This window comes from Mastigoproctus giganteus, chromosome 5 (assembly GCF_048544385.1).
Source record: "Mastigoproctus giganteus isolate SK-2022 chromosome 5, ASM4854438v1, whole genome shotgun sequence".
Lineage (NCBI taxonomy): Eukaryota > Metazoa > Arthropoda > Arachnida > Uropygi > Thelyphonidae > Mastigoproctus > Mastigoproctus giganteus.
Window position 1 is genome coordinate 37303521 of NC_143579.1, and position 13839 is coordinate 37317359.

A 13839-nucleotide genomic window follows, 5' to 3' on the forward strand; every position below is an offset into this window, starting at 1 on the left:
GCCCCTTAAACAAATACATGCTGTGACTGCAGTATAATTGCATTCCTGTCTAAATGGTTCTGCATTACTTCTTTAACCAGTGACTCCATTATTTTCCCTGGAATAGAAGTGAAGCTAACATGTTTGTAATTACCCATGTCAACTTTTGACCTCTGTGAATTGGAGATACATATGCACAATCCCAGTCTAGAGAAACTTCCCTTGAATCCATAGATGCTCTCATAATTATGGCTAAGAGTTTGTTTACTTCCTTTGTGGCCTCCCTTAATATAATTGAATAGATGCCATCTACACAAGGTGTCTTTTTTATATTTGGCATCAGCAATTTGTCTTCCACTTTTATCTCGGTTATCACAAAATTATTTTGGTCCCTGTGAGAGTTTGTTGAACTTCTGGCATCGCATTCCCTACAGAATTCTTCATATGTGATTGCAGATACAATATACTTATTCAGTTTGTCCGCGGCCTGAGCAGGATCATCAATAATAAGACCATCAACATCAAGTAGACCAATGTGATTCAACCCTTTCCTTCCACTTTTAATACAGTGCAATCTCTATATAATATGCTTCTTACTGCAGTTTCAGATATACCCCAGTTATGATCATGTCACCTAAAACTAATTATGAAAAACAGTAGTTTGTTCAAAGAACTAGCAATTTCATATTGGAAGCTGGAAAAAGTGAAATACTGTATGCTCTTATCTACTGTACATTCTATTACTATATTTCCAAGAAGAGAAATTAGTTAAAAATTGATTGTATATTCACTTTGAAATATTCAATAATCAGTTGCAGAGTAATTTTTGTAAACAACAGAGACTAATTACTGCAGACACCCAGTTTCTCCCCCTCAGCTGGAGATGCAATAAAAGAGTATATCAGTGGAATACTAATTACAAATAGCTACCTCTGGAGAAAATATGACTACTGTTCATCAAGTGCATTACATTAATTACAAAGTAAGTTTTTGTAAATAACGTCACAACATCCTTTCTTTGACTAGACATTACACTTAAGATAGCAAAAACTGGTAATGTGTAAACTAGACAAAATTATACATGAAGTGACAAGTGGTTTATGGAAAAATGGCATGACTTCACTTCAACACTATGATAGGTCAGACAGTTTGGTTTTGATTTAGTTTTCTCAAAACAGTAAATTTTAAGGCATTAGAAATACACGGAAAAGCCTCCAGGCATGATTTACATTTAAATTCATTTTAATTCTCAGTGGGCAGTCCTCCACAAATACATCCTTGTAGATTGCTTTGCCTTGCCTTGCAAATGAAGAAATATTTTAACAGATTGTACCTCAGCCTTCTCCAGTATACCATCCCTCACTGTATTCATGGCTTTAGTTCAGTAACCAATGGATCTAGAAAAACAAATACATATACATTAACTTATGAGACTTAGTAGTGTTTTTATATATATTATCAAATCCCTAACTTAGATATTTCTAGGTAGGTAAAGGCCTATTGAACCAGGCAAGATAGAAAATACAGAAACACAATTTTAAACAGTTCATATAGGAAAAATTAGTATTGTAAATTATTAAAATGTATATGTTTAACTTGCTTGTGATCCAAAAAAGACCATACATGTGTCTTGATAGGCTGAGAGATAAGAATTATTTCTTGACAGAAGTAGAAATCTGCTTCAAAAACTTTGTTATTGAAAGCTGCATATCTTTTATAGAATTTTTCCTAGACTTCTTATAAGTAATACAGCTACAACAACTTTGAGTTTTTCTGTTACCACAACTTGCAAATTGGCCTATGAACACATCCATTTGTACAGACATGACACACTATAAACCAGTACACTATGATCAAAACAGTTGCTGCACCAAAAATCCCCAAAACTAGAACTGTTATAAATTTATATCTTTTTACCAGTCCCTTTGTTTTTTCTTATAAATTCAAGAATAAATAAAATATGAAGTTTAAAATTTTTACAGTAAGTCTTGCTGCTATGGGGAATAGCGGGGAATACCTGGAAATTTCCCAGCTTCTCTCAAAATGCATTGGACATTTATGCCAAGCATTACATTGTTCCAGTAGAATGTATTTTGCCCAGAAAATTTAAAGCTACTTATCACAGTTACGAAAATACCATTCCACCTGATCCACCACTGAGGAAAGGCACGTGGAGTCAGAGGTCCAACAACTGAGTTTGTATTGTTGTTAAAAGAACTCATGTGGACAGTTCTGCGATGTGGTGGGGGAGTAGAACTTATAGCTTGGCCTCTATGTTGTTATTTAACTTTCCTTTCTTATACTTATTACAAAACAAAATATATACAGGACCTTTGTAAGTAAATCAAAAAATGTCATTGTCCCTTTATATAAGATGGCGAGACTGCATTTAGAATATTGCGTTCAGGTTTGGAAGCTACATTTGAAGAATGATAGCACTTCTAGAAAGAGTTTAAAGAAAGAGAAACCAAGTTAGTGAGAAGTATTAATTGATATCTGTGTAAAGAATGACTTAGATGGTGTGCAAAGCTTTGTAACCAGACATCTTAGAAGGGCTCCATTGAGGCATAGTTGCCACATCTCAGGTTTTATGAAGAAGAATGTCTCTTTTTGACTCTACTGCTTTGTGTCACTGTCAAACTAGCATTGGAACCATAGTTTCTCCATCTTTTTGCAAAAATGCTGTACTCCATCTTTTTCTTTTTTTAAAAATATACTGAAACTGCATTTAAATCAGAATTTAAAAAAAATGGGATTTCAATTGCATTTTAATGTGAATTTTTTTAAATTAGCAATAAAGATTAATAAAAGAACTTAATTAAAAGACTTATTTTATTTGAAAATAAATCACATTTTCAACTTCTATCTACAGCCATTCTGTTTTTCACCAATGAGGAAAAATAAAGTACAGATGAGTTTAACTGTATTATAATACTACAATACAAAAATTTACTATTTTCAAAAGTGTATATATTAAGATTAATGGCTATCATTTTGTACATTATTCATATTATGGATTAGGCTGGACATAAAATATGACTAATGTTTTGTCACACTATCATAATGTATTCAATTAAGTAGTTACTATAGACGCAGTAAAAAATATCTGCTTGTTGAATTGAATTGAATCGCATTGAATGTAAAATGGATATTTGAGGTATTAACTTTATTAGCTGATGGATTATCTGCATTAACTTATTACAAATAATATTTACTGCAATAATATATTTTAAAACTATTTCTTAAACTGGATTATGTTGAAAGAATATATACTTTCTTGTTTTTTTTAGGGAAATGTTATCATTTGGAAGCCATCAGATGCAGCAATGCTGTCTAATTACCTAGTTTTTAAAATTTTTCAAGAAGTGGGATTTCCTGCAGGGGTCATAAACTTTTTGCCATCTGATGGTCCAGTTTTTGGCAATGAAATTACTGATTCACCACATTTAGCAGGACTTAATTTCACTGGCAGTGTTGCGTGAGTATATAATATTTTAGATGGTATCATTTCTTATAGTTCTGTCCTAAAACATATAACAAGAAATAGAAGCAATTACTAATATTGGATTTGAGTTGGGTCAGTTAGTTACCCAATTCAGATTCAAGTGCAAATGATGATCAGGCTGATTCATCTGTATTTAAATTGCATTTGTTCTAAAGGTAAGTTCATTTGTAGGGGCAACAAGAAAAGATAGTGTTTAAATGCCTATATTTTGATGTATTGTGTTCATATTGGTGAGTGTATTGTCATTAAACCTGTAAGATGCAGGAGTTTTATTATTGAAGAAAAACATGTTCAATATGTGATGCATCCAAAACATTCACAGACATTAATTGAAGTTTATCATATCTGCAGTCAGTGTTTCTTCAGAAATACCCTTCATAGAAGCTGTGATTTTGCCTTTCAGTTCTTGAAAAATAGGTTAATTATTACTGTAAACACTGGCTAAGACTGATCTCATATTGTTCAGGATGTCAATTAAGGATTACCCTGTTGTTAAAATGCTTCTTCCTGAAATGAAGCATTTTTGTGTGGTCTTGCCCCATCTTGTTGAAAAAATGTTTCTTCCATGTTCACTCTCCTGCTTCAAAGAGTTGAAAAAAAGATTGCATTCTACATTAATTATATTGTACAAGAAGACTGGTCTGATGATTCCACCTAATGAAATTGTGCACACATTGTACATTTTTTTTTTTTTTTTAGGATGCAAGGCATCCCCATGACTGTAGGGGGTTTCTCACTTTTACATGCTTATTCTGTTTATTTGACTTAGCTGCTAATATTAAAATGTGCTTAATCAGTGAACCATATGTGATGAATAACTTTCACTTTGTTTTTCAGATATTGAGGAATGAATCTCAAAAGGTGAATTGCTTTTCTTTGTAATAATCATCAGCTATAGATTGTTGCAGCTCTGTATTTTATAAGGAAATAGTTTTAAGTCTAGACAGATTTCTTTCTTCCTGATTTCCAGATTTCTTTTTATTGCATATTTCAGAAATGTCCGAACAGTAATCCCTTGCTAGACACGCTATAACATAGCTAGTAGAGCTAAGTTGATTGCTGCAGTTATCCTTCACTTCATGCCATTCGCATCAGTTGATTAGGTGGTTGGTGTTTGTACATCTTGTTCTTAACGTAACCCCGCAAAATGAAGTCCAATGAGTGAGTTGACCATAAAATGACACCTGTATGCCTTACATTTTAGCCTGGAAATGGAGATCCAAGTAGCCTCGAATAATCCCTGTGGAAGTAGGGGGGGGGGGTGAGCCATCTTGTTGGAAGAGTACAAGATGACTCACCATGCAAATTGCACAGGATGATCCTGTTGCCAGGATCATCTTGTGCAATTTGCAGGATTAGATAATTCTCCAGAATATCTCTGCTTGGGGCTAGTGATTGCTCTTTCTGTAAAAAAGAATCTGCTGTACACCTTTTAGCATCTTGTGACAAGAAACATTTAATTTAGGACAGTTTTATACATGTTTCAAAACCGTGTTGGTTCCTCACTTCCCACACTCTCATATTCTGTGTTCACCTTACCTGGGATATAATGTGCACTTTTTGTTAAACACGTGTAAAGCAGCTCTTCATCTTCTGCCATCTTAGTAAACCTGTCCACACACACACACACACACACACAATATCTGTTTGATCTTGTCTTCACCATAATGGCTTGTATCATCTGAAACTGGTATGATTCTAGTTCAGCCACTTTGCTCTCTATACTGTTCTTTGTGTGGTACATCAAGTTCTGTGTTGGCTTTATACTTTGATTTTTGTAGATTGTGGATGGAACACCTTACTTCTTCAGTTGTTTACTCACTTATGGTAGGCCTCTTCTGGTCTTCTTGCCGTGGCCACAGAACATCTGGTATCTGCAAAAGTCTTATGCCAATATTTTAAATTGAATGCCTGTTTGGTGGAGTGTTGCCAAAATTTCTCCTTAAATTGCATCTTAAACTTTTGTTTTTTCAATCCAAAAAAGTATGTTTTTTTCCTGCACCAGTATGCAGAAAAAGCATATACTCTGCCCTATATTGCCATTTCTGTTTATATCACAGCAGTGCCATAGTTAACTACTTCACAAATGAGCATGAAACCTTTAGCTATATTTTTTTACAAATGTCAGCACACGTTGAACACATTTATAAACTTAATTATGAAACAAAATTTGATTTATCTTGTGTGTGTGTGTGTGTGTGTGTGTGTGTGTGTGTGTGTGTGTGTACACATACATACAGGGTGTCTCAAAAATTCACGTCATAACTTCAGGAATGAATTCCTCATATGTAGACAATAAAAATATTTTATATCAACATAGTTCTGGAAATGCTTGTTTTCTGAGTTTTGAAGGTCTGTCTATGACACTTAACTGTTCACATCACCTTATAGTAATTGTTCAAAATGTCCACCTTCTGCCTGAATACAGGCCTCACATCAATGTCTCATGGACTCGAGAAGACAATGCCAAATTCCTGGTATGTTTCATATTGTCTCACAACCTGTCACAATTCGATTGTGGAGAGTTTCCACATCAGCTACCGGAGTCGAATACACCAATGACTTTAAATGGTTCCACAATAAGAAATCTAGTGGGTTTAAATCAGGTGAGCGTGGAGGCCAGATAGTTGGTCCAACTCTACCTGTCCACCGACCAGGAAATGTTTGATTCAGGTAATTGCGGGCTAGGTGGCTGAAATGTGTGGGAGCACCATCGTGCATGAAGTGTGCTTGTTGACGAATGATCAGTGGGCTTGTAGTCCAAGAAATCAGGCATGTTGTTTTCCAGAAAGTTTCTGTACGCCTGCCCTGTGAGTTTGTTTGGAAGTACATGGGGCACAAATAACTTATCACCAAAAACACCCGCCTAGATGTTGAGGCTGAACTGCTGTTGGTGATGTGATGGAAGAATTGCATGTGGGTTTTCCTCAGCCCATACATGCTGATTGTGAAAGTTTTGGATTCCGTATCGTGTGAACTGTGCTTCATCTGTGAATATCACTAAGGCAGGAAAGTGAAGAGTTGTACCACACTGCTGCAAGAACCACCGGCAGAACATTACTCGCACAGGGTAATCTTTCTGGTGACAAGCCTGTACCTGTTGCAGATGGTAAGGATACAGTTGGTGTTCTCGCAACACTCTCCAAATAGTCGAACATTGAACAGCCAGTTGCATTGCTATTCTGCATGTGCTGATTCCAGGAGTGGCATGCACAACATCCAAAATCTCCTCCTCTACTTCAAGAGTTGTAGATCTTGGTTGTCCTCTGTCGGCAGCAAGAGGTGTAATGGTCCCATGTTCACAAAGGCGGTGATGGATACCTTCAAACTGGCAACCTTTCGTGGTACAAATGACAAGCCCCCAGAGCATTGCCGTCTGCCAAACCGTACATAAGTGCATATCTGCTTGCTCCTGATTTGAGTACATGGTCGGAATGGAAAACCACCAGATTGTGTCAGTACCTTGTGTGATGAAGGAAATCACCTGCGGCAGATAAGACATTCCAGTTAATAACTTGGGAACCAAGCATTTCCGGAACTATGTTGATAGAAAATATTCTTATTGTCTACATATGAGGAACTCATTCCTGAAGTTATGCCGTGTATTTTTGAGACACCCTGTATATATAGATTTATTTTTATATAGGCATTGTTTGATTATATCAAATTTTAATAATAGCTCTGTTTTTTTTCCCCTGCTCATCTTTCTCATCTTTCCCCTGCTCTCATCATTGTAATATGGTATGATTTTACCAGCAATAATTTTAAAGATATTGGTTAAATGCATCACTCACTGTTAAATTGTTAGCACAAATGTGTCACCCAATGAGGTAGTAGAATGGAAGCACTTTAGACAATTTCTTTTGCACCTAATTCATCTAAAATTATTTTAGAATAACTGAAGAATATATCAGTACTGCCAGTATTGATATTTATTTCATATGGCATCTTTAGGTCACAGGAGAATGTGTGTGTAGTGTGATTACAAAAATCAGTTAACAAATAAGAACTCAATTTGCATAAAATCTTGATCTTAACTGAATATGCTTAACGTAATGCAACCTAATAAAGCAGCCTAATAACAATAAACAAATAGTTGGAACAAACTTCCATCTGTTGTAGTGGAAGTTGACAACTTAAATAAGTTCAAGGCAGAATTAGACAAGCATTTGGAGTGAATGGATGGGTGAAATGAATGCTAATGCTAAAGCATGGTAAAAATGTTTTTAGAGTATGCTGCTTTTGGGGGCGGAGAAATGTAGAAGAGTTCTGCCATTGTAATCCAGAATTTTTAAAACCACCCTTCCAAAATGTAGCCACACTGTTGCAATAAATTTAAAATAGCATACAGATTTTTTTATAACAAATTAACTAGTCTGCTAAAACCAAATAGATGAATAGTATAGTAGATATAGGTATAAAGATGAGAGTACTCCTTTGCTCACTATGTGATATGAGAGAGAGAGCAGCAGCAGTGGAGAATATGTTCATCAAATGCACAAATATTTGCATCATTATAACATAAATAATTGAATTTGCATATGGTTTATGGCGCCTCCATAGCCAGGTGGGAAGGAGCAGCAGTGCGTAGCACACGCTTCTTGATTAGACAGGGGTTCGAGCCCATCACCACCAAATACGGAGGATGCGGAAAGGTCAAGGGAATGACCACCGCATATTCCTGGAGCAATTATGGCCTTAGTTGCTAATGCTCCTAAAAACCAAAAAAAAACCAAATAACAGCATATGGTTTATGCTATTGATCTGCCTCTCCTCATGGTTTTTTTTGCTAATTTGCCATTTTCTATTAGTCTCTTTTTTACATGAAACATGCAAAATACATGTTACTGGCTTGAGACCTTGCATGGCTGATTGTGAATTAGCACCAGCCATAATTATCTGGTACATTTGAGCAAGTGCTGCATGCTGCTGTGGCTGTTGAGGTTCAGGGTGAGGTTCCACATGGTGTCTCCCCCTTCCGATTTCTTTCACAGTCTATTGGAAACTGAATAGCATATTTGGTGTTCTGTAAATTGGACTGAGGGAATCTGTTTGTTGGCCTACCCAATTAACTAATTCCACTTCTCTGGTTGATCACTTTCTCTGGGACAAGGTTAAATAATAAGGGTTCATGACTACTTTCTTCACTCAACTCAATGACCTTAAAGTTCAGAACTTTTGCATGCTTTGGTGAATCACACTAGCACTTGTTATTTATGGTTGCAAGGTTGATAGTATTTCAAGCATCAAGTTTAGATATTTTCAGATATAAATACTTTTAGACTAAGTCGGTTTTCTCATTTGTCAACTGAACCCTTCTGCATCATATTCAGAAGCTTTTATGGTAAACTGCTAATGTGAATCTGCTCGCATAAGAGTATTCCTCAGTCATATTTTATTATTCAAAATTTTATAATAATAGCAGCAGTAGTAGTAGTACTTAGTCTTTTAGAATGATTTGATATTTTAAATGTTACTTCTTATTACTTTAACAGGACTTTCAGGCATTTATGGAAGCAGATAGCTGAAAAGCTGGATATTTACAAAAATTTTCCTAGGCTTATAGGAGGTAAGTTGCTAATATGAACAATTTGTATATGTTTACACTATATCAGTAATTCACAATCTGCATTGTGTACCATTGAGGCAAAGGGGTACATAATAAATACAGGCAGTTCTCACTTTATGAGTTTTCACTTTATGAGTTCCCGGGTTTACAAGTTTGTTTGTTTGTTTTTTTTAAGTATCAACAAAATCGAAAATAATTTATGTTTTTTCGAAAGATGGGCAGCAGTGCTGATTATCTGGATATGCTTTAGCTGTTACCAAAAATGGAACACTTGCAACCAGTTATTTTTCATCAGGATGACACTCCTTCACATTGGAGGTGGAGTGTCATCCTGATGAAACTACCTGGTGTGATTCACCAGGTAGTTAGAGATTCCTAGGTAACATATTTCCAGGCCAGTGGATTGGATGAGGGGGATCAATTTTTTTTTAGACTCCTTGCTCCCCATATATTTTTCTTTTTTCAAACTGTTTTTCCTTTATCTTTTTTGTAGTGGTTTGGAATGTAGTGAATAATATATGCCCACCTTTTATATAATGTTTATTGTTTGACCACTAATAGTAGTTTTTCAGGTTAAGATTATTATAGCCAGAGTATTCATTTACAGCAGCCAGAGGTATCAAACAGATCAGTCTGAAGTTACTCATCTTACCCTTTGCTCCCCTTTTTCGGATTGGTGAGACACTGGTACTACTCCAATCCAAGGGGATTATCCCCTTACCAAAGATCTCATGATTAATTATAATGGCTTGATGCTTTTCATAAATACCACATAAATACATCTGTACATAGTGATCCACTTTAAAGTCAGTAGTTTTTCCTTCAAGCACAGTGACCATTACAGACTTAAATGTGTACTACCTTGAAAATATTTTAGAAATATGGTCAAAAAAGTGAATATTGTTTTATGCAGGCTGATTTATTGTGATTAACACAAACTTCTCTATATACATTTGAAATTCTTATTAACTAGCTGGAAATTTCAAAGAAATTATATAAAAACATAAAGCATTCAACCTTATTCTGGAGTGATTTTTTTAGTGTAACAATTAAGTTTATAATCTGTATTAAATATATTAGGTAATGTTTTATCTGGAATTCCTAAAATCTTAAAAGATTGTAGGCTATTTGTGCTAGGGGGATATGAAGGCCAAATTGTGCCAATTCAGACTTCTGTAGTTCTTTAGAACTTTAAATATGGCAAAACTTTCATGCTTGTAACGTTTTCATCTAAATTTTATCTAAATTTAATCATACCTTTAAGATCTTCAGAGTGCGATTGAATACACTGATATATTTCGATGTAATTTATTTTATTGAATACACACACTGGCCAAAAAAAAAAAAAAAAAAACCCAGAAGAAATGCAAAGAGAACTGTGACATGGGTTGATGACATGTTTCATCGTTGAGGATAGAGACTGCACAGGCTGTTTGACTGCAGTAATCTGAATCCAGATTAAGAAAAATTCATGATATATCGAATTTTGAAAAAGGTCTTATCATGGGTGTACGTTTAGTAGGAGCCATGCCGACCGGGCTAGTCGGGTGGGTAAAGTGCCTGCCTGGCAACCCAAAGGTCGTGGGTTCGAATCCCACCTCGGGCTTGGATCAGAGTAAATGCAAAAACTTTGGGAGGTGCATTATGGCCACAGAAAAAAAAAAAGTAGGAGCCATGATTCAAGAAATGAATGACATAATTGATATCTCAAAATATTTTTAATGATGAGAAAGCAAATGGTTCTTCCACATATCAAAAGCATAAATGTGGCAGAAAAATGATACTTCAAGCTGTCATACTCTAAGTGGACTGTAAAGAAAAACAGGACATCTGAATTCAACCAATTCCAGAACATGTAATATTGTTCCCTATTTCAACTTGTACCATGTATAGGGAATTGAAGAAATTGAGTATTGGCAGTCACCTTCCTGTTCGGAAACCACCTTTTTTCAGAGAAAAACAGAAAAATCTGCAAGTTGTGATGCTCAAAATGTCATTATTGGAGAGTGGAACAGTGGAAGAAAGTCACATTGTCAGACAAATCACAATACACTTTGCTTTGTACTGATGATAGGCAGAGAGTATGTCAAGAACCTCACGAAGACAACCCAAGCATCCACTTTAAATCAATGGACTTGCACCAAGTCCATTGATACTGGTGGAAAGTTGAATGTCATCCAGGGAGTATACCTGAATTTTGTTTCAGATCTACTGCACCCTGCAATGTTACACTTTTATCCTGAGGTGATGGGCACTTTATGGATGGTAATACAATAGTGCATTGTGCTAGCATTGTGCAAGATGGTTCAGATAACACGGCAAAGATTTCTATCATCTTCCCTGGCCTCCACATTCACCTGATCTCAGTCCTATTGAGAATCTGTGGAATATGCTGGAGAGAGAGAGCTGATCATCAGTGAAGTCTTCTTTCTTAAGCTTTGTTGCAGTTGTGTGATATTTTGCTGGAAGAATGGTTACAGTTAGGCCAAAAATCACTAAAACACTTTATAGAATGTATGCATGCTACATTGCACATTCTTCCTTATTTGAAACAAAGAAGGCCCAATAAAGGTTCATATTTTTTTGGTTTGTGTGTGTGTATATTAAATTTCAACTTTTTTTCCCCCTAATGTACGCAGAGTTAATGTTAATTACACTATGTACAGTACACTATGTTAATCATAATCAAAGATACATATGTATTTAGTTATTACTAATTTTCCTGTTTTAAAAATATGAATTGTATTAATTTTCTTTTAGAATGCGGAGGGAAAAACTTTCATTTTGTACATCATACAGCTGATGTGCCTACAGTGATTGTCACAGCACTCAAGTCAGCATTTGAATATGGTGGTCAAAAATGTTCGGCTTGTTCTCGAATGTATATGCCTGATACCTTATGGCCAAAGGTAATTAATGAAATATATTTATCTTTGATAGTTTTCTTTTTTTTTTAGTAGTATGTTTAATTCATTTGATAAAGTTCTACTTATTGCAGATTGATTTTCAGATAAATTTTTAATTATTTATTATTATTATTACTGAAACTTTAATGTTTTGTAAGTGGGGGGAGGGACATTTAATGAAATTTTAAAATTAGAATAAGACATGTAGTTAATGTTTTTGTAGAGTAACTTTTTTGAGAAAATATTGATACATGCATATTCATTATTGTGCACTAGAAAAGCAGCCTGTACTGTGATGATGTTGCAATAAGGCTGATTCACTGGAACAGAGCAAGCGTTGATGATTTACTAGCTTTCATTTGAATTCACTATGTCAGAAGTGTGGGAACAGTGTGTGGCCATCAAATTTTGTTTTAAATTCAGTAAATGTGCCGTGGAAATGTATAACTTGATCAAGAGAGTTTGTGGAGACAGTTGCTAGTTGTGTGATGGTATTTAAGTGGTTGGCTAGATTCTGTAATGGCCTGTATAATTGGATGGAAACATGGCTTGTATACACATTGATATGAAGAAACAGGTATATGACAGTTGATGAAATTCCTGAATCCTATACATAGTTTTGCTGATTATAGTGCACTACATTTCACATTATAGTTTAAGAAAGTCTATTCTGCACAAACGGCCTCAGCTTCTTGAATATCCACTCTGGTAGTGGATTTGGATTCCTTATAGGAACTGGTTTCCTTAAATGCTGATCTCCAGCTAATTCTCCAATGTGGTGAAGAAAACTTAGTTATATAGATGTCTAGATTTCTAGACAATATCACATTTCTCTATTAGGGATCACTCTCATTTCTGATCTCTTTCTTGGCATAAGCACATGTTTCTTCCTTTTCACCAATAACACTGGGTTTTCTTTTTTTGCTTTCAGCTTTTCTTCTAAACAACTAGTCTGTACAAACTTCAAATCTGCCATATCAGAGAATATTGTTCCCACATCTTGGATCGTGCCCTCCCCCCCCAAAAAAACCTCAAAATTCTTGAATCCATTCAAAAGAGGACAGTCAGGTTAATTGAATTACCCAACTCTTACAAAGTCTCTCTCTCTCTCTCTCATAGACATTTGGTTGCTGCATGCCTTTTCAGTAGGTACTTCCATGAACACTGTTCTTCTGAGTTATCATTATAATTCCCACACTTTTCTTCCAAATCAGTCTGAACACATGCCTCAAGCAGTCAGCAATTCATTTGGTGTTCAAGTTCAAATTCTCAGAACTAACTTTTCCTCTTATCTTCTTTCTGCTGCATTTCCTGAAAATTACAGTCTACAGAAATTCAAGTCTACTGTGAAGAAGTATTGTCTGTCTTCTCAGCCTTTGAGCCATACACGGTAATAATACCATAGGTTTTATTGTCTTTTATATTGGGATTTTGCATTAAAAAAATAATGAAATAAATCTCTGAATATATATATATATAGTCAATCCAAACTGCCAATATATCATCTAAATACACATGAACAAAAGTAAACAGCAAGCAGATGGAATAACAGATATCATTACTGCTGTTGCATAAGCTATCAATGTAATCTTCATATTATGAAGAAACTCATTCCAGAGAACCAACCATTATTGGAAAAAATTGCTTCTCTAAAGATTAATTAAGATTAATATTTTGATTTGTACAAGACCTGGTTAGATTGCACATTTAATGATTGTTTTATGTTTGTAGTTTTTGTATAATTATTCTTGGCAAAATTATGTTACTCTTCACTACATGTTAGAAATGCATTTTATTTCAGTTATCACTTATAGCCAGAGAATATATCTGGAAATACATGTAATTAACTAACATAAAAGTTAACAAACATGAAATATATT

General features: G+C 34.9%; 1 protein-coding gene across 1 annotated transcript in view; it reads left to right on the forward strand.

Moving 5' to 3' along the window:
* Positions 1-13839, forward strand: part of P5CDh1 (delta-1-Pyrroline-5-carboxylate dehydrogenase 1) — a 186049-nt gene that overhangs the window by 122447 nt on the left and 49763 nt on the right. The window contains exons 8-10 of the mRNA XM_090373981.1: positions 3270-3457; positions 8980-9053; positions 11814-11962. Of these exons, the coding sequence (XP_090230107.1) occupies positions 3270-3457; positions 8980-9053; positions 11814-11962 (411 nt within the window). The remainder of the gene's footprint in view (positions 1-3269; positions 3458-8979; positions 9054-11813; positions 11963-13839) is intronic.